Here is a 21,347-nt window from a genome sequence, read left to right as displayed (position 1 = left end):
GCACTTTTACTCGGCTCTGCGAGCCATTTTTGTAGTCCCGAGCCCGGGACCTCCACTGACCTGTGGGAGCGGGCCTCTCTCTCCGCGGCGGGCCTCTTCGGACAGGTAAGTCCTTCACCTTCTTCTTCCGACGTCTTTCCTTCTTCTTTTCTTCCCGTTGTTTTTGGTTTTTCTTTCTTCGTAGCCATTTTCTTCACACTTTTACTTTCACTTTGTTTTGGTTTTTAAGTTTGTGCCTTTGCTTTTTCTCTATCTTTTTTTAACTTTTCTGGAGAGGGCTGGAGTTCCCCTACCGGCCACTACTCCATCACGTGACTCCTCCCTGGTTCCCCTTTTCAATCTGTCTTGTAACAATATTGTGCGAGAGGGAGTAGCAATTGATTAAAGACTTGTTTGTTTTGGGTTATAAAAACTTGTTCTCTGCTTCATATGGGCAGAGTCTCTGTGGTGGACTGTCCAAGTTTAACCTTGTCAATAAACTCTTCTGAAACAATCTCCTGGGTTGTGTTTTCTATTTAAATAATTATAGAGTCCCAAAGAAATTGGCAACAGGTTCAAACTCCTTACAGACGATGCAGGATTCGAAATTGGGTCACTGGCCATGTAACAGCATTGCACTAGCCATTATGCTAACCGTTCCAACCATCGTCCCTCTCCTCTCACTTTAAACTTATGCCACCTAATTCTAGAATCATTTACACCGGAAAAGAGACTGTGAGCATTCTCTATACCCATATCCCTTGTGATTTTGTAACCCTCTACACGGTCTACTTCAGCCTCTCTTAACATCAACATCCTGGTGAATCTCCTCTGCACCCCTTTCAAGTGCATCTGGATCTGCTCCTTTTCTAGAACACATGACACCCATTCATTGAGATCTGATGATTCAAAGAATCCAGGGTTCCCAAAGATACTGTGATGGGGACTTTGCTAAGATTGGAGACTGCTGGAAATGGGTTTAGCCGGGACATGGGCTAAACGTTCTTCTCCTGTGCTATGCAATGCTTGGATTGCTCAGTCATATTGGCCCCAGAGTCCTACTCAACAGCCAACCCAATCCTCTCCATTCTCCCCTCCTTTACACACTCCGGGGGAATGTGTGGGGAAGTGGGAAGGAATCATCTAGGAGATCAAAAAAAAAGCAGCAGGATAGAGGGGAAAGGTTGGAAGTACTAAACATTCAGGCATCCACACAGATCCACCTCAAGACACAAGGGTGCAGGATCAATACAGCTGCATTCCATATGCTGCCCTCCACCACCCTACCTGGAGAGACCAGCCTGGATCTGGCAAGGGTCCGATTTCAGAGGTTGGGTAATCTCCCCACTGCCCCACCCCTCCAAATGTGCCTCTTACCTATCGCAATGAGCTCTTGGTTGGGGTCGACTCTGTATCCGTTCCGAGTGGCTGCAATACAACAGGAGACCCGTCAAAAGGCCCGTACCTCCACCCACTAACGAGGAGGGTCAGACAGGACATGGCCAGCCCAGGGAACCTCCCAGTGACTTGTCAGGTCTGGGTCACCAGCATTCAACCGTGAGCCACCGGGAAGCAAGGACATGGTGGGTCTGGGCAGAATATCTCCAAGGAGATTACCTGGTTGGGGACAGAGCCAGAGGAGGTCAGTGGTTCTGGGACTGAAAGGGACTTCCTGTTTAAATGCATTGATTTGTAGAAGATTCATGGCATTAATGCAGGGATAACAATGATTTAAAATTAACAGGCAGTAATCCTAAATGAAACAATTAAAAACAAAATAATTCATTTTTCCAATTATGGATTTAGTGAAATTCATAAGCTTTGAATTTAATAAAAATGTACTAGTTTAATTTTTTATAGACTTAAAATGTCTGACAATAGCTCAGTTTTACATCAAGATGTCTCTGACATTCACTGTGATGGAGGAACTCAGCCAGCAGTGGGGGAAGAATTGTCAACATTTTCTCCCACTGATCATTCTGTCATCTTGTTCCTCCAAAGTAGCTCAAGGAATGAGAGTGGGAGCGAATGGTCAGGGAAGTGAAGCTCCTGAAGCTACTCACCGAATGCTTTGGCAATCGCTATGCTCTCCAGAAATCCTACCAGAGGCACCACAGCCAATCCTGCTCCGAAGTTCTGAGAAGACCAAGAGTGATTGACAACCATCAGCCTGAGTGGAATGGGGCGGATTGGGCCATCACACATCATTCCCACCCTCCCACTATGGGTCAGGCCTTGCATTGTACCCACTACACTAGCAGAACAAGCCCATGCATTGTATCAATTACACTGGCAGTGGTCGGTGACTGGAGCAGAGAGGCAGCAGCTCCGTCAGCAGATGGACAATAGGCCATTGAGGAAGATGGACAATCACCACCGGAAGAGTCTGAGCTTCATCCACAAGGTACTGAGGTACCCTGGCCTCACCTCACAGGTGTACCCAGCCTAGCTCAGTGCAGTTTGTCCTACCAGAATACACTCAGGCCCCCATGCTCTCAGTGGGATGGTGAACTCAGTGCAGACCCCACACTCTCAGTGCGACGGTATGCTCAGAACAGATCCCATGCTCATAGTGGGATGGTGAGCTCGGTACATACCACATGCTCTCAGTGGGACCGTGAACTCAGTAAGGTCCCCTCGCTCTCAGTGCAATGGAGAGCTTGGTACAGACCCCACACTCTCAATGAGACGGTGAGATAGGTACATTCCCTACACTACTAGTGGGATGGTGAGCTCAGTACAGACACCACACTATCAGTGGGATGGTGAGCTCAGTACAGGGACCACACACTCAGTGGGATGGCGAATTTGGTACAGTCCCCACGCTCTCAGTGGGATGGAGAGGCTGGTTTTGAATAGACCAGGATCTCTTGCAGGACGGGAAATAGAGAGGAGGACACTTACCTGAACCATCTCTGTGAAGGTCACTGTGCCATTGGTCGTCACTTGGGAGAAGGGCGGAAGTTGGAATAGTGGGAGTCCCTGAACCGTCTTTCCCGTCAGGGTAAACACGTGCCAACGTTGACTCTCGAAGCAGAGGGCCACCATGCTGGCAGCTAGCACCACCATCGCATTCCGGGCTGTCGACAAACTGAAGGTTACACCAAAGCCAATAGGCCTCTTTCACAAGTCACAGCATTTCACCAACGTGTCTTTTGGGTCTTCAGGAGCCTCGGCAAGTCCCTCACAAACAATCACCCCCCTCCTGCCTGCATCCCATCCCATCCCTTCCAGCATATAGCGACACCACCCCTACCCCACCACAACATTCATTTTACTAATACCATCGCGTCTCCAATTCCAGACTGGATGAGGGGTCAGTTTGGAGTCACTCTCCCACTGAGATCCTTTGTCCACTCATACATCTCCTTCTACCCCCCCCACTCCCCCTCCTGAAAAATCAGTAGTTCCACAGCAGCATTAGAAACATTCAGCACAGTGTGTACAGCCCTTCTGCTCACAATCTAATTTTTAAAATCATTTTTAACTTATTCAATATCGACATGAAAACTCACACATCGGAGGAGTCACGTGATGGAGTAGTGGCCGGTCAGGGAACTCCAGCCCTCTCCAGAAAAGTAAAATAAAGACAGTGAAAAAACGAAGGCACAAACACAAAAACCAAAATAAAGTGAAAATAAAGGTGTGGAGAAAATGGCAGCGAAAAAAGAAAAGTCAAAAACAACGGGAAGAAGAAAGGACGTCGAAAGAAGAAGGTGAAGGCCTTACCTGTCCAAGGAGGCCCGCTACGGAGAGAGAAGCCTGCTCCCAAGGTCAGTTGAAGTCCCGAACTCGGGACTACAAAAATGGCTCACGGAGCCAAGCAAAAGTGCACAACCGCGCATGCGCGAGGAGTCGCGCATGCGCGGATGCGCAAGACAAAAATAACACTGACGGGAGGGGGCACCAGCTGAGGAGTTGATCTCCACAGCTTAGAATGACAGCCACAACAAAACAGCAAGAGGAAGACACAGAACATAACGAGAGCAAGAAAGAAGAGAGTAAAAAGAAATCAAAGAAACAACAACCAGAGGAAGAAGACCAGCAGCAAGACACTTCAAATAAAAATAAGAAGACCAAAAATACCCAACAAAATAAAACAAACAAACCAACAAGAAAACCAGAAGAGACAGAGGTAAAGGACACAGATCCTGGAGTGGACTCAGAAGAAGAAGAGGAAGAACACAGAGAAATGGAAGATGAAGGGAAGGGCAAGACAATGGATATATATTTTTTTAAAGAATATATGGAATCAGTAAAAGAATGGCAGTCACAAGAATTCAGTGAAATAAAAAGAGTAAAAAGTACAGAAGAAAAATGAATAGATTAGAGATGGTCATGTCAGATATAGGAAAAAGAGTGGACAAGGTGGAAGAACGAGAAACAGCCATAGAAATGGAAGTAGAGGACTTAAAAAAGAAATTAGAAGAATCTGATAAAAAAGTTAAAGAGACACAAGAGCTGTTAGCTCAGAAGATAGATATAATGGAAAATTATAGTAGAAGAAACAATATAAAGATAGTGGGCCTTAAGGAAGATGAAGAAGGCAAGAATATGAGAGAATTTATAAAAGAATGAATCCCCAGGGTCCTAGGAAGACCAGAACTACAGGAAGAAATGGAAATAGAAAGGGCACACAGAACATTAGCCCCTAAACCACAACCACAACAAAAACCAAGATCCATTCTAGTAAAATTCTTAAGATATACAACAAGAGAAAATATATTGGAGAAAGCAATGAGAGAAGACAAAAAAACCACTGGAATACAAAGGTCAAAAAATTTTTTTCTATCCAGATATAAGTTTTGAACTCCTGAAGAGGAAGGAGTTTAATGCAGCAAAAACGATCCTATGGAAAAAAGGATATAAATTTATGCTAAAGTATCCAGCGGTACTTAAAATAGTTATTCCAGGGCAGCAAAACAGACTATTCTTGGATCCGGAGGAAGTAAGAAAATTTGCAGAACAACTACAAAACAGACAGAGAGAGGAAGATATGTAACGAGAACAAAAATGACCACAAACTATATGTATGTGTGTATGTAGGTATATATATATATATATATATATATATATATGTATGTGTATGTGTGTATGTATATATATAAAAAAAATAGAATATAGGTAACCGTTTTGAGTTTTGTGTGGCCGATGGAGATGTGGGGGGGCTGGTAGTCATGGTGGGGAGCTGGCTGATGGAGGACCTCAGTTTTCTTCAGGCTGACTTCCAGGCCAAACATTTTGGCCATCGGGCACACAAAACTCAAAACGGTCAACCAGTTTACCTATCTCGGCTGCACCATTTCATCAGATGCAAGGATCGACAATGAGATAGACAACAGACTCGCCAAGGCAAATAGCGCCTTTGGAAGACTACACAAAAGAGTCTGGAAAAACAACCAACTAAAAAACCTCACAAAGATAAGCGTATACAGAGCCGTTGTCATACCCACACTCCTGTTCGGCTCCGAATCATGGGTCCTCTACCGGCACCACCTACGGCTCCTAGAACGCTTCCACCAGCGTTGTCTCCGCTCCATCCTCAACATCCATTGGAGCACTTACATCCCTAACGTCGAAGTACTCGAGATGGCAGAGGTCGACAGCATCGAGTCCACGTTGCTGAAGATCCAGCTGCGCTGGATGGGTCACGTCTCCAGAATGGAGGACCATCGCCTTCCCAAGATCGTGTTATATGGCGAGCTCTCCACTGGCCACCGTGACAGAGGTGCACCAAAGAAAAGGTACAAGGACTGCCTAAAGAAATCTCTTGGTGCCTGCCACATTGACCACCGCCAGTGGGCTGATAACGCCTCAAACCGTGCATCTTGGCGCCTCACAGTTTGGCGGGCAGCAACCTCCTTTGAAGAAGACCGCAGAGCCTACCTCACTGACAAAAGGCAAAGGAGGAAAAACCCAACACCCAACCCCAACCAACCAATTTTCCCCTGCAACCGCTGCAATCGTGTCTGCCTGTCCCGCATCGGACTTGTCAGCCACAAACGAGCCTGCAGCTGACGTGGACTTTTTACCCCCTCCATAAATCTTCGTCCGCGAAGCCAAGCCAAAGAAGAAAAGATAGGTAAGAACTAAGAAGGGAAAGAAAGGGAAGAAAGGAAGTATGGGGGGAATTAAGAGAGTGACCTTTGTTGTATATGAAAATTAAAATCTTTTCTGGGGGGCGGCTGGGTGGGGAAGAGTTACGGTCACTGCGAAATCAGTTGACGCTTGCGAGTGAATTCGCAAATCCAAATGGAGAGGGGAGATGTGGTTGCCCGACAAGGGATAAAGGGAACTCAGGAAGGGGAGGGGATAGTGGGGTTAAAGAAATTTTAGATAGGAGAATAAGGGAAATGTTTTATGTTTTAGAAATGTTGTCTTATAAAGTGTTCAAAAAAAGAAAGCAGAAATGGATAAGAAGGAAAGGTGATGATGAGGAAACGGAAAGGAAAGATAAACAAAGTATGAAATGGCTATGTTGAACTATATGACTTTAAATATTAATGGAATACATAACCAAATCAAAAGGAAGAAACTGCTAAATTTACTGAAAAAATAAAAAATTGATATTGCATTCGTGCAAGAAACACACTTAACTGAAGTGGAGCACAAGAAATTAAAGAGAGATTGGATAGGACATGTAACAGCAGCGTCATATAATTCAAAAGCTAGATGAGTAGCTATATTAATCAGTAAAAATATACCAATTAAAATAGAAGAGGAAATAATAGATCCAGCAGGGAGATATGTAATGATAAAATGTCAGATACATTCGGAGTTTTGGAATTTACTCAATGTATATTCACCTAACGAAGAAGATCAAAAATTTATGGAAGATATTTTTTTGAAGATAGCAGACACACAAGGGAACATACTAATAGGAGGGGATTTCAAACTTAATTTGGATTCAAACATGGATAAAACTTGGAAAAAAATTAACAGAAAAAACAAAGTAACCAAATTTATAATTAAATCGATGCAAGAAATGCAACTTTTGGATATATGGAGGAAACAACACCCAAAGGAAAAGGAATATTCATATTATTCGGGTAGACATAAAACATACTCAAGAATAGACCTATTCCTGTTATCAGCTCGCATGCCAGACAGAGTTAGGAAAACAGAATATAAAGCTAGAATATTATTGGACCACTCACCCCTGATATTGACAATAGAGTTAGAGGACATCCCTCCAAGAATGCATAGATGGAGATTAAACTCCATGCTACATAAAAGGCAGGATTTTAGAGAATTAATTGAAAGACAAATTAAAATGTACTTTGAAATACGGAATCAGTGAAAGGTAAGTTTATACTATGGGACACAATGAAAGCATTCATCAGAGGGCAAATAATAAGTTATGTAACCAAGATGAAGAAAGACTACAATCAGGAAACAGAGCAGTTGGAAAGGGAAATAGCAAATATAGAAAAAGAATTAGCAATGAAGGAAGACACAACTAAAAGAAGAGAATTGGCAGATAAAAAAATAAAATATGAAACACTACAAACATATAAGGTGGAGAAGAACATAATGAAGACAAAACAGAAATATTATGAACTAGAAGAAAAAAACGCACAAAATTCTAGCATGGCAGCTTAAGACAGAACTAACTAAGAGAATGGTACTGGAATCAAGGAAAAAAGATAAACAAATCACATATAATCCAAAGGAGATTAATGAAAACTTCAGAGAATTCTACCTACAATTATACCAAACTGAAAACAAAGGGAAAGAAGACAAAATAGATGAATTTTTAACTAAAATTGAACTACCGAAATTACAAACAGAGGAACAAAATAAATTAACAGAACCATTTGAAATAGTAGAAATACAAGAGATAATAAAAAAACTACCGAATAATAAAACACCAGGAGAGGATGGATTCCCAATAGAATTCTATAAAACATTTAAAGATTTATTAATTCCTCCCCTCCTGGAAGTAATCAACCAGACTAACAAAACACAAAGCTTACCAGATTCATGCAAAACAGCAATAATTACAGTAATACCAAATACAGGGAAAGATCCACTCGCACCAGCGTCATATAGACCAATATCTTTACTGAACACAGATTATAAGATAATAGCTAAACTATTAGCAAACAGATTAGCCGACTATGTACCAAAAATAGTAAATCTAGACCAAACTGCATTTATTAAAAAAAGACGAACAACAGACAATATTTGTAAATTTATTAACTTAATTCATGCAGTAGAAGGAAATAAAGCTCCAACAGTAGCGGTTGCTTTAGACGCAGAGAAGGCCTTTGACAGAGTAGAATGGAATTATTTATTCAAAGTACTACAAAAATTCAGCTTACCAGAGAAATATATTAATTGGATTAAAGCATTATATAAGGGGCCATTGGCGAAAGTGACAGTAAATGTATATATATCAAAACAATTTAACTTAAGCAGATCAACAAGGCAGGGATGCCCACTATCGCCCTTATTGTTCGCATTAGCCATAGAACCACTAGCAGAACTGATAAGAATAGAAAATAAAATAAAAGGGATAAAAATAAAAGACAAGGAATATAAAATCAGTTTATTTGCAGATGACGTTATAGTATACTTAACAGAACCAGAAATATCAATAAAAGAATTACATAAGAAATTGAAGGAATATGGAGAAGTGTCGGGATACAAGATTAACGCAAATAAAAGTGAAGCAATGCCAATGAATAATGCGGATTTTTCAAAATTTAAGAAAGAATCACCATTCAGATGGCAAATGCAAGCAATGCGATACCTAGGTATACAAATAAGTAAAAATCTCGGCCATCTATATAAACTCAATTATTATCCACTAATGAAACAATTACAGGACGACTTAGAGCATTGGAAAGATTTACCACTAACACTGATAGGAAGGATAAACTGCATTAAAATGAACATTTTCCCAAGGATACAATACCTATTTCAGGCATTGCCAATACACTTGACAGAGAAATTCTTCAAGGAGTTAAAGAAAATAATAAGGAAATTTTTATGTAAAGGGGGGAAACTGAGGATAGCACTAGATAAATTAACAGAATGGTATAAACAAGGAGGCTTACAATTGCCAAACTTTAAAAATTATTATAGAGCCGCACAATTAAGATACCTATCAGATTTTTATCAAACAAGGGAAAAGCCAGATTGGACTAGATTAGAACTAGATAAAATAGGGGAGAAGATACCTAAACATATATTATATAAATGGGATGAAAAATTGGTACAACGTAGGAATTGTCCAGTATTACATCATCTGATCAATATCTGGAAGAAGATTCATGTGGAAAGGAATAAAACAAATTACCAACTACCAAAACTAATACTGACGCAAAATCAGCTAATCCCTTTTACAATAGATAACCTTTCCTTTAGAGAATGGGAGAAAAAAGGGATCAAAAGAATAGAAAATTGCTTTTCAGGAAATAAATTATTATCCTTTGAACAAATGAAGGATAAATATAATCTAACTCATGATACAGTGTTGGCATACTACCAACTGAAATCCTACTTGAAGGACAAATTGGAAAGCAGTCTGAGGTTACCAGAGGGAAGTAATTTTGAATATGTGATTACAGACACAATGATAATCAAAAAATTTGTAACAAACATGTATATTAAACTACAAGAAAAGGAGAATGAGCAAACATATGGTAAAACTAAACAAAAATGGGAACAAGATCTAAACATAAAGATAAAGAAGGAAACATGGGAGAAGTTATGCTCAGGAACTATGAGAAATACAATAAATACGAGGTTACGTATGATACAATATAACTGGATACACAGGCTATATATTACACCTCAAAAGTTAAATAAATGGGACCCAACAGTATCTGACAGATGTTTTCGCTGTAAAAAGGAAATGGGAACAACAATTCATGCAATCTGGACATGTGAGAAAGTGAAAAAATTTTGGGAAGATCTAAACCAGATATTAAATAAAATCACAAAAAGCAATATACCAAAAAACCCAGAGATCTTCCTCCTAAGTAACATAAAAAACAAAGAATTTGGACTTGATTTGGATGGTGCACAAAAAAGATTTGTTAAGATAGCCCTAGCTGTAGCAAAAAAATGTATTATGTCAGCCTGGAAATTAGAAGATAACTTGAGAATACAACAATGGTATATAGAAATGAATAAATGTATTCCATTACAAAAAAATAACATATAATTTAAGAAATAATATTACAATATTTGAACAAATATGGGAGCCATACATGAAACATAATAGAGAAAACCTACCGGGGACATCTACCACTTAAAATGACAGAAGGAGAAGAGAATGAAAAGAACTGACTCAGTGGAATTTCTTGTTTGTTTTTATTGAGTGACAACATTGTTTGACGGGTTTAATGTATCCTATTTTCTGAACTTTAAATGAATGGGAGGGGAGGTAGGGAGGGAGGGAGAGGAGGAGGGAGGGGGGAGAAAACGACACTGTATATGTTCAAGAGGGAAAATGTATGCATCTTGATCAATGTGGTTTATAGTGTGAAAAATAAAAAAATTAAAAAAAAACTCACATCAGTCCCTTGGGATTCAGTGTCGAAGAGCTAGGAATGAGTGAAAACAGTAGGGGAGTTGAGGGGAGCAGTGTGGAGGAGAGGGAAGGGGAAAGGTGGGAGGATGATGGTGAGGGAAGGAGGGTAGAGGGGTTTGGAGGGGAGGGTGTAAGGAATGGGTTGGAGGGGAGGAGAGGGGGTGATGGAGGGGAGGAGAGGGGGTGGAGGAGATGGAGGGGAGGGAAGACTGTGGTGAACATCTGCCAAGCTGCCTGTCTCCCCTCTGGCGAGCCTTGCTGTACAAACATTGGCTGTGCATTATCTCTACCGTTAAGGACACTTCCCTTGGGTTGGGCTGTGTTTGCACCCATTGTCTTTCATTATTGTACCATAAGTTTCTGCATTGTCTTTGTCTACTTCATCAACTGACACTACAGAGGCGTCATGTCAAATAAGTTATTGTGCCCCCTCCCACAGCTCTAGCGTGACGTGGTTTCGTCTCCATGCGCTGTTACGTCGGAGGGAGGGGGAAGTGTAATGGCCACAAACGGAGGAGGCTCATGGCAGGTAGGGCATCCACCCCCACCCCCCCACTGAGTGAGTTTTCTAAAAGCAGTTTGTGACCCCCCCCCACCTGATTAGACGTTCTGATGCCGACTCTGTTGTGGGGGGAGGAAGGGGGAGGGAAGAGAGCAAAATGTCAGTGCATTGGACTCTCTCCCCACCATCCCACTTTCACCTGTTCCCTAAGGCTGATACCCAAGGCCATTTTCTTTAGTTACCTTGGGAACATGCTAAATGCAAAGAGGACTGACATGGGCATCCACCAGGTCTGGCCTGTTACTCTGAGCAGTCTCACCACCCCCCCTCACTTGGTCATGTCACTGACCCCCACACATCCATCATCTTCATCCCTATTCTCCTCTCATCCATCCACTCACCAGGCAATTTGACAATATCCACTTAAACGAACAACCTGAATTGGGGAAAGCAGAGGATCGCACGAAGAGGAACCGACCCCGTCGCAAGGAGAAAATGAGCAAACTCTAGCCCCTGATCGAGCCAAAGTCTCTGGAGTACCCATGACTGCTGTGTGCCAATGTGGCAGGTCCAGAATGAGCAACACCAGTCAAGAGATCGTGCACTGACACTGAATATTCCCCCTAATCCACCACCAACTGGATCCTGGAGGTCCAAACAGCCATCGTTTAAGGGCTAGGGTCTCGATAACCAAATCCTCACATGGTTTGCCATGGCTAACAGCAAAGCTAGTTATGCCCAGACTCTTCCCCACATCTGTCAATAGCCTGCCCTGGCCCCCAGAAATTCCCAACAGGGACTCCCCTGGGTATCAGCCCCAATGTGACCCCACTGACAGAGGCTGGGCAGACTCACGGACCGGTGGCAGTGAAGCTGATGGTGGCACGGCACACCCGGATCAGCAGCGGCAGGTGCCTGGGCTCTTCTGGCAGGCGGCCCTTCATCACCTTCAACAGTACGAGCAGCAAGAGGCAGGCGAGTCCCAGGACCAGGTCTCCCACCCTGCAGGCCCAAAGCACAGGGAGGAATGATGAAGCGGCAGGAGGTGACAGATAGGCGGATTGGTGTTGACCATCTGCCCTCCAACCCACCCCTCCGTTTTCAACTTGGGACAATGGTGATGGAGTTGCGGCCACAGCTGGATCCAAACGCGATCTGGTGGTTGGGGTCAACGTGCACTGTGCAATCATTCCACTGAGTTCAACCATCCTTGGCTTTTCAACGGATGGTGTAATTAAGAATGCCATAGACCTTTTAGTTATGGGAGGTACTGCCTCAAGAAGGCAACCAACATCCTAAAGGACCCCCATCAACCTGGTCACAACCTCTACTCACTGCTATCTTTGGGCAGAGGTACAGAAGCCAGCACCTCCAGGTTCAAGAACAGTTTCTTCCCCCATCCCTCCACAAACACCACTTGGCTCTTGAACCTGCTCTGACCACCCGAACCATTAGCTACTCTGGGGCTGCCCACACTGCAACTCTGAATATTTAATATCTATCCTTTATCATTCTCTTTTGCTGCCTTACCAATATTGTGGCAATGTAATTTGTACAACTGTGTTTGGTGTATCATATCTCCCTGTGTGGCTGCAGTAACAATCAGATGGGATATGGACTGTTGAAACCTTCATGGCAAAGGAGAAGGGAATCAGGCTCAGATCTCCTGTGAATTCCACCGATACAGTGGGCTGTGCCAACTCCACGGAGGCCAATGCCAGGGGCTGACGCCAGGCGGATGGACACCAGGATCAACACCAGGTGCCTGCCAACCCAGTGGGCTCTTGCCCACTGCTATTCTACACATGGTAACCTCCCCTGTGTTACAAAGTCATTCCCCAACCACTGGCCATACCAATCATTCAGCTGTTTTCTCATGTACTCTGAGCCAACACTGCCCACCTCTTGCCCAGTGGATAGGATCAGTAGCCTGGCCCTCTCCTGCCCTTCTCTATGCTCCAAGTCATAGGGGTGAGATGTATCACATCTCTGCATCTCCCTTCCTTCCCCCCTGACCTCCAGGTGGGTGTTCCTGGGGCTACTCCCATATGCACGGACAAGGGTTTGGGACACCGAAGGGATGGGTGGGGTGCATTTGCCAGCTGCAATGAGCTGCATCTTTTGCCAGCCAGGAACAGACTGTTTCCTCTTGCCTTCTTCCCACAAGCCTCAGCCATTGGGAACTGGGTCAGACTGAGCTGAACTGGGAACACTGAACATATTCACTCACCCACCCTCCCTCTCCCTCCCCTTCCTTGTGCAGGTAACAGTGGAATCATATGCGGGTTATCTAAAACTTGGGAATTCCATGTTAATGCTGTTTGATTTAAGGTTGTCCAGGAGGAATGTGATGTGTGGTTACTCATGTTTACCTTTTACCCTGACAACAGATAAGGCTGAGGATAAATGACACTGTAGGAATGGGTGATTGGCTATAGGAAGGCCCAGTGTAGACCCACAGACAGACTGTTGGTGTCCAGTGATGCAGTCACCCAGTTTAATTCAAATTTTGCACTACATTTACTGAATCCACAGGATTGAACTGCAGATCGTCAGGCCAGGCCTCTGAGTTATTTGTGTCACAAAGACCCCTGCACTCAGATCCTGTTAAAGATGGTACGAATGATGAGGCAGCTCCCTCTGGGGTCTGCAATGGTTTGTCAGCCTGGACAGTGTCTCTATCTTGTACCTCACAACAGCGGCTGCATCTCCTGGCTGTGAATCAACTCCTACTCCTATTTCTTGTGTTATCCCAGGCAGTACATAACCCCTCTCCCGTGCCCGAGGCAGTCTGTAACCCCTCTCCCGTGCCCGAGGCAGTCTGTAACCCCTCTCCCCTGTCTGAGGCAGTCTGTAACCCCTCTCCCCTGTCTGAGGCAGTCTGTAACCCCTCTCCCCTGTCTGAGGCAGTCTATAACCCCTCTCCCCTGTCTGAGGCAGTCTGTAACCCCTCTCCCCTGTCTGAGGCAGTCTGTAACCCCTCTCCCCTGTCTGAGGCAGTCTGTAACCCCTCTCCCCTGTCTGAGGCAGTCTGTAACCCCTCTCCCCTGTCTGAGGCAGTCTGTAACCCCTTTCCCCTGTCTGAGGCAGTCTGTAACCCCTCTCCCCTGTCTGAGGCAGTCTGTAACCCCTTTCCCCTGTCTGAGGCAGTCTGTAACCCCTCTCCCCGTCCGAGGGAGTCCGTAACCCCTCTCCCGGTCCGAAAGAGTCCGTAGCCCCTCTCCCGGTCCGAAAGAGTCCGTAACCCCTCTCCCAGTCCGAGGGAGTCCGTAAACCCTCTTCCCTGTCTGAGAGAATCCATAACCACTCTCCCCTGCCCTATGTAGTCTGTAACCCCTCTTCCCTGTCCGAGACATCGCGAACAGTGGTAATGGCCAATTCATCTCCTCTATTCACTTGCAATGGGGCCAGAATGAAACCAGAGACCAAACTGAAGCAACTGCCATGAAACAGGACACTGACCTGGTGTGAGCAATATTGTGGAAGGTATAGTAGACCTCACGGAAGAACTGGCGAGGAATGTCACGAAGTCCGAGCATGTTCTGGGTGAAATGACAGAGCATTAGACAAATGCAGTCACAAAAGACCCTGCACATACCTTGCTGACCCTCACAGAACAGTGTGTGGACAGGGAGCGTACTCTGTGGACAGACAATGCCATCCATTTTGAACCTTCACCAAACTGATGTGCACATCAGCGTCCCTACAAACCTAGCATTCCTTTTTACCAGACTACCTACCAAACCACAGCTGCAAAGGCAAACTTCCAGCTTGCTAAGGATGTGGTTATACATACATATAAACATCACTCCAGATTCTCTCTCACAGAACAACAGGCAGAAATAACCCACGGAAATGTGACATTGGAAGCCAAATATTTGTACCGGAACCATGCAACGTAGGCATGTGCTCAGAGGAAATTGGAGATTTGAAATGTTGCAATGTTTGAGCAGCAGACTCTCCTTGTGATGCGTTTCTTGAAGGATTGGGTATCTCCACCGAGACCACCATTATCATCCACTCCCAGGAGCATCTGGTCTTCCCATGGAGAACATACACTCAAGCACATTACTATCGGAGTTGTACTTAGCTGTGGATGGTGTGATCTAAAGCAAAAGATAAAACTGCTGGAGGAACTCAGCGTGTCGAGCAGTATCAATGGAGGCAAAAGGGTGATCCACATCTCAGGTCAAGACCTTGCATCAGGGCATTGCTATAGGCCTGGGTCACACATTGATTGCAGAGGTCAAGGTCAGGAGAAAGTGGCAATACCATGGTCCATTCAAGTTTATTGTCATCAGATTATACAAGTACAACCTGACGTAACAGCGTTCTCTGGTCCTCAGAGCAAAACATGCAGACACACAACCAGAGATAACACTCATACATACAGACACACAATACATATGCAGGACATATTCATATATACAAATAAATCAATAATTTTTTTTGTAAATTCATGATTAGAGTGAGCAGTTCCTTTGGTCGTTCAGCATTCCCACTGCCTGTGGGAAGAAGTTGTTCCTCAGTCTGGTGGTGCTGGCTCTGATACTCCTGTATCTCTTCCCCGACAGGAGCAGCTGGAAGGGGTCCTCAATGATTTGGCCACAGGAGGAAATAACATGGCATGCCTTCACATCTCACTGCCCTTACTCACCTGTCTCTCCCATTTCCCCCTCTCCTCAGTCTCCCCACAACTCACCCATCCCTCACTCTTTCCTTCATCTCCCACCTCTATTAGGTCAAATCATGGAGCAGGAAGAGGCCTAAATCCCAGGCAAGTGACAACCACTCCATCCAATGAGGCAGCAGGAGGAAGGTCTACAGCCCAGAGAGAGAGAGATATCAACCCACACTGAGGACTAGGCCCTACACAAGAGGTGGGAGGAATGAAGAATTATTCTTGGCCAGTTACTACGCATCCCCAAGTCCAGCAGAGCAGGTTAGTCTGGAAGGTTGGGTCGCACAGGGCCCAACAGCAAGGAATTGGAGGGCAGGGATGAGCTGCCTGTCTAATTGGAAGCCTGTGACTGCTACTGGGCTCGCTGCTCTTTATCATTGAAATTTATGATTCAGATGGCAATGTTGTTAACACGATCAGTATATCTGCAAATGACACCAAAATTGTCTCAACAGTGAGGAAGGATAATCTAACCTTACAACAGGGTCTAGATCAGTTAGGAAGGTGGGCCAAGGAGTGGCAAACACAGTCAAACTTTTACGAGTGCTGTACTTATGATAGTCAAAACAGGATAGGATTTGTCAAAAACGGCATGGCCCTGGAGGGTGTTGTAGACAGTAGTAAAATATGCAAGTCTGCAGACACCGTGATTGAAGTAAAAACACAATGCTGGAGAAACTCAGCCGGTCAAACAGTGTAGCGAAGATCTTATGTAACAAAGATAAAGAAAATAACCAACATTTTGGACTTGAGCCCTTCATTAAGTGTGAGCAAAATGTAGTGGGGTGGGGGGGGGGGGCGTAGGAATGTGGAAGGTTAAGGTGCACAGTTCCATGTAAATGACAACAGTGATGAAGAGATGTTTGGTTTCACTAGCAATGGGACAGAGTGACTCAGCCGTATGAGTCATTGGTGAGATCACATTGAGAGCATGGTGTGCAATTCTGGTCACCCAACTAATGGAAGGACATTGATAACTTGTAAAGAATGCAGGGGAGGTTCACCAGGATGGCACTGGGACTGGCTTGTATTATTGGGAGAGGTTGAATAGGCCAGTCTTTATTCCCCAGAGATTAAGAGGTTGAGGGTGATCTTGTATATAACAGTTTTTAAAATCATGAGGGACATTGGTAATGAATCATTCCCAGATTAGAACTATTCTAGAACCAGAAGCCAAGAAGGGAAAGATTTCAGAGGTAACCGAGGGGCAACTCTTTCCACTGTGAGTGTGGTCTGTTTCTGGAACGAGCTGTCAGAGGAAGCGGGTCCAATCATGATATTAAAAATGATGGATAGAATGGATAGGAATGGTTAAGAACAATACGGTGCTTATGCAGGCAGATGACATGAGGCCAGAACATTAACATGGGCAACATGGTTGATTTGGGCCAAAAGGGCCCATTGGCTTTATCAGGCTGATAAACAAGGACTGAAGAGGCTGAACTTGTTGTTTCACTGGAGAAAGAGGCTGATGAACCGTGGCCTGGGTTACAAACAAGGTGAATTAGAGAAAGTTTTGCCAAGTTTCTAATTTCACTTGGGAAGCTCCCGTAGGCTGAGATTCTGGAATTCACCAATCACTGGGGATTAAGCTGCTCAAAATAAGCAAACACTCAAAAAAATGTTTCCCTTTCATCACCTTCAATTCCCCCCCCCCCATCCCCCTCACTAGCCCCCCATCTCTGATGGGCAAATGTAGGCAACAGAGGTAAGATTTTTAAAGAAAATGTTCAAAATCACGAGGAGCCGGACTGTATAATGAAATCCTGCTTCCTCTGTTGGAAGCTTCTACATGCAGGGCAGCAGGGTCACGCAATTGGGAAAAGGTCACACAAGGCGACAATTTTAATGAGTTTAAAAGATCAGGGATGCAAAGCAGATTCTGCCTCAGAAAAGGGGAGCAGGGCAGGGGGGGGGGGGGGGGTGGGGTGTGAAGATATTGCCTGGCCTTAACAAAGCAGAAAATGCTGGCACAGCCTCAAAGGACACAATGGGCTCTTTCAGTGATGCTATAGCCCCACACTGTTGTTCCATCAGACCCTGCGCCGCCATTCCATTAGGCCCACACCGCCATTCCATCAGCACCCCTGACCTGATCCATCAGCCTCCCGCTGCAAATCCATCAATCCAGCTGCAGCTAGAATGCAAGTCAATGGAAAGGTTTCTCCTTACCTTCACCTGGCCAAAGCCAATGGTCACAGTGGCGGCGTTAGTGAACCCCTTTATTACTGGCAAAGAGATGAAGTCAACTAGAAAGCCTGGAAATAAATCAATGCAGGTTATGTCCATCAACACTGTAACATGTCACCCTGCAAGTTTGTTTTATTACTGCACTTCCTGCTATACTCAATTATGGGTTGACTTGCCTGGGTGGCATGAAAACAAAGCTTACTGCATCTGAGTATTCAGGACGATAAACAATTCAATTCAAACATTAACTGACAGCAGTAGAGCCCAGACATTGGGTGAAAAGCAGGACAACATTTGCCACACGAACGTACACAGTAGGATTTGGCAGGAATGCTGATACAAATCTAAAGACTAAACTTGCATTTCCAGTGCTTTTGAGTGTCAGTGTGTTAAAGACTGTCAGTGTGTTGAAGAGCGTCAGTGGGATCTGAGTCAGTGTGTTGAAGAGCGTCAGTGGGATCAGAGTCAGGGTGTTGAAGAGCGTCAGTGGGATCAGAGTCAGTGTGTTGAAGAGCGTCAGTGGGATCTGAGTCAGTGTGTTGAAGAGCGTCAGTGGGATCAGAGTCAGGGTGTTGAAGAGCGTCAGTGGGATCAGAGTCAGGGTGTTGAAAAGCGTCAGTGGGATCTGAGTCAGTGTGTTGAAGAGCGTCAGTGGGATCAGAGTCAGTGTGTTGAAGAGCGTCAGTGGGATCTGAGTCAGTGTGTTGAAGAGCGTCAGTGGGATCTGAGTCAGTGTGTTGAAGAGCGTCAGTGGGATCTGAGTCAGTGTGTTGAAGAGCGTCAGTGGGATCAGAGTCAGTGTGTTATAGAGCGTCAGTGGGATCTGAGTCAGTGTGTTGAAGAGCGTCAGTGGGATCTGAGTCAGTGTGTTGAAGAGCGTCAGTGGGATCTGAGTCAGTGTGTTATAGAGCGTCAGTGGGATCTGAGTCAGTGTGTTATAGAGCGTCAGTGGGATCTGAGTCAGTGTGTTGAAGAGCGTCAGTGGGATCAGAGTCAGGGTGTTGAAGAGCGTCAGTGGGATCTGAGTCAGTGTGTTGAAGAGCGTCAGTGGGATCTGAGTCAGTGTGTTGAAGAGCGTCAGTGGGATCAGAGTCAGGGTGTTGAAGAGCGTCAGTGGGATCTGAGTCAGTGTGTTGAAGAGCGTCAGTGGGATCAGAGTCAGGGTGTTGAAGAGCGTCAGTGGGATCTGAGTCAGTGTGTTGAAGAGCGTCAGTGGGATCTGAGTCAGTGTGTTGAAGAGCGTCAGTGGGATCTGAGTCAGGGTGTTGAAGAACATCAGTGGGATTAGAACTCCTTCAGATTGTAGAGGTGGCCAAATAATGTTGAGCAAGGAATAAATATTGCCCAGGATTCAAGGGCTAATTCCCCTGCTCTCCTTCAGATTTAGATTTATGATCAGAGTCAGGTTGTTGAAGAGCGTCAGTGGGATCAGAGTCAGTGTGTTGAAGAGCGTCAGTGGGATCAGAGTCAGTGTGTTGAAGAGCGTCAGTGGGATCAGAGTCAGGGTGTTGAAGAGCGTCAGTGGGATCAGAGTCAGGGTGTTGAAGAGCGTCAGTGGGATCAGAGTCAGGGTGTTGAAGAGCGTCAGTGGGATCAGAGTCAGGGTGTTGAAGAGCTTCAGTGGGATCTGAGTCAGGGTGTTGAAGAGCGTCAGTGGGAACCCTAAATGAAGTGCGTCACATACAACCCTGAGATTATTTTTCTGCAGGCCAGGCAGAATTTCTACTTATCAGTCATACAAAAAAAGTTGTACGCAAGTAAACAAATAAAGAAATGTAAACAAACTGACTCCAATACAGAGAGGAAAAAAAATCAATAAGTGCAAAAGTAAGAGTCCTTAAGTGAGTGTCTGATTGAGGAATCTGATGGTGGAGGGGAAGCTGCTGTTCCTGAACCTGGTGGTGCGAGTCTTGTGGCACCGACACCTCTTTCCTGATGGCAGCAGAGAGAACAGAGCGTGTGCTGGGTTGTGTAGATCTTTGATGATTGCTGCTGCTCTCTTGTGGATGTTCTCAATAGTGGGGAGGGTTTTGCCTGTGGTGTCCTGGGCTGTGACTACCACTTTTTGGAGGGCTTTCCACTCGGGTATTGTGTTCCCATACCAGATTCTGATGCAGATGGTCAACACTCTTTCCATCACACATCTGCAGAAATTTGCCAGGGTTTCTGATATCATACCAAACCTCCGCAAACTCCTGAGGAAATAGAGGCGCTGGTGTGCTTTCTTCATGATGCCATTAGTATGTTGGGTCCAGGGGAGGTTCTCCAAGATAGTTCCTCCCAAGAACTTAAATTTGCTCAACCTCTCCACCTCTGATCCCCCAATGATCACTGGCTTTCCTTTCCAGAAGTCAACAATCAGTTTCTTAGTTTTGGTGACATTAAGTGCGAGGTTTTGTTGGGGCACCATTCAGCCAAGTTTTCAATTCCTGCCTGTATGCAGACTCATCTCCCCTTTTTACACAACCCATCAGAAAATTTGTAGATGGTGTTATTGTTGAACTGAGCCACATAGTCATTGGTGTAAAGTGAATAGAACAGGGGGTAAGAACGCATCAAAGTGCCTGCCTTAGGTCCAGTTGCCAAAATGTCAGGCAGGGCTAAAATTTATCAAAACAAAGCTGCCCTTGCTGGAAGTCAAAACTAAAAATCAGAAAATGCCGCCATGCTCAGGTGGTCAGGCAGCTTCTGTGGAGACAAGAACAAGGTAGTGTTTTAGATCAGCCTCCTTCCACAGGACCCCACAGTGCAGCACTCATTATATAGTGTTAGAGCACCAAACCCCAGCTGGTGTTCGTCTCTGTCCTGAACCAGAGCCCAAAACAGGCCCTTCGGCCCACCCTGATAATACTGACCATAAAGTACATGTCTACGAGTTTGGTTCATAGCCGTCTACCCATCAGGGAGGAGAGGATGCAATCACTGGTACCAATGACACACCCAAAAGGTCGACAATCCTGCTTGATTATTGTTCCAGATGACAGCGTCTGGGGTCTCCCATGTCTCCCCAACACATCTCCATGAGTTTCCCAGATCTAGTGTATGCATCTCTCTCTCAATCCCCTGCCTCGCCCAGACCCGACCCTTACCACCGCAGGGCACACAAGCCTACCGCGGGCACCATCCACCCATCCACTGTATATACGAGACACTGCCTCAAGAAGGTCACCAACATCATAAGGGACTCCCATCACCCTGGTCACAATCTCTTCTCACCTTTGGGCACAAGGAGCAGAAGCCTGAAGTCCAGCATCTCCAAGTTCAAGAACAGTTTACAGGTTCCCTTACCCACTCTGGGACGACCAAAAAATCTGTCTGCTCCATTAAAACATTACCTTTTTCTTGCTAAAGCTGCAACTGTGAATATTTATCATTCAACCTTCACATTTCTGATCTCTTTCTCTGCATTGGAATATTGTGCTAATTTAACATATCAAATTGTCATTGGTGTA

General features: G+C 44.8%; 1 protein-coding gene across 3 annotated transcripts in view; it reads right to left on the bottom strand.

Annotated features, from left to right (window-relative positions):
- The window catches only part of slc26a11 (solute carrier family 26 member 11), a 53,474-nt gene that overhangs the window by 26,177 nt on the left and 5,950 nt on the right, over nt 1-21,347 (bottom strand). For all 3 annotated transcript variants that reach the window (XR_011354814.1, XM_069929685.1, XM_069929684.1), the window contains exons 4-9: nt 17,878-17,963; nt 14,487-14,566; nt 11,884-12,026; nt 2,884-3,059; nt 2,043-2,115; nt 1,357-1,407 (exon numbers count right to left, since the gene is read on the bottom strand). Coding sequence is in view for 2 of the 3 variants with exons in the window: in XM_069929685.1 (XP_069785786.1) it covers nt 1,357-1,407; nt 2,043-2,115; nt 2,884-3,059; nt 11,884-12,026; nt 14,487-14,566; nt 17,878-17,963 (609 nt within the window). In the remaining variant the exon portion in view is untranslated. The remainder of the gene's footprint in view (nt 1-1,356; nt 1,408-2,042; nt 2,116-2,883; nt 3,060-11,883; nt 12,027-14,486; nt 14,567-17,877; nt 17,964-21,347) is intronic.

This window comes from Narcine bancroftii, chromosome 3 (assembly GCF_036971445.1).
Source record: "Narcine bancroftii isolate sNarBan1 chromosome 3, sNarBan1.hap1, whole genome shotgun sequence".
NCBI classification, from domain to species: Eukaryota; Metazoa; Chordata; class Chondrichthyes; order Torpediniformes; family Narcinidae; genus Narcine; species Narcine bancroftii.
Note: the sequence above shows the minus strand (reverse complement) of the source record. Positions and strands in the feature narration are given on the sequence as shown.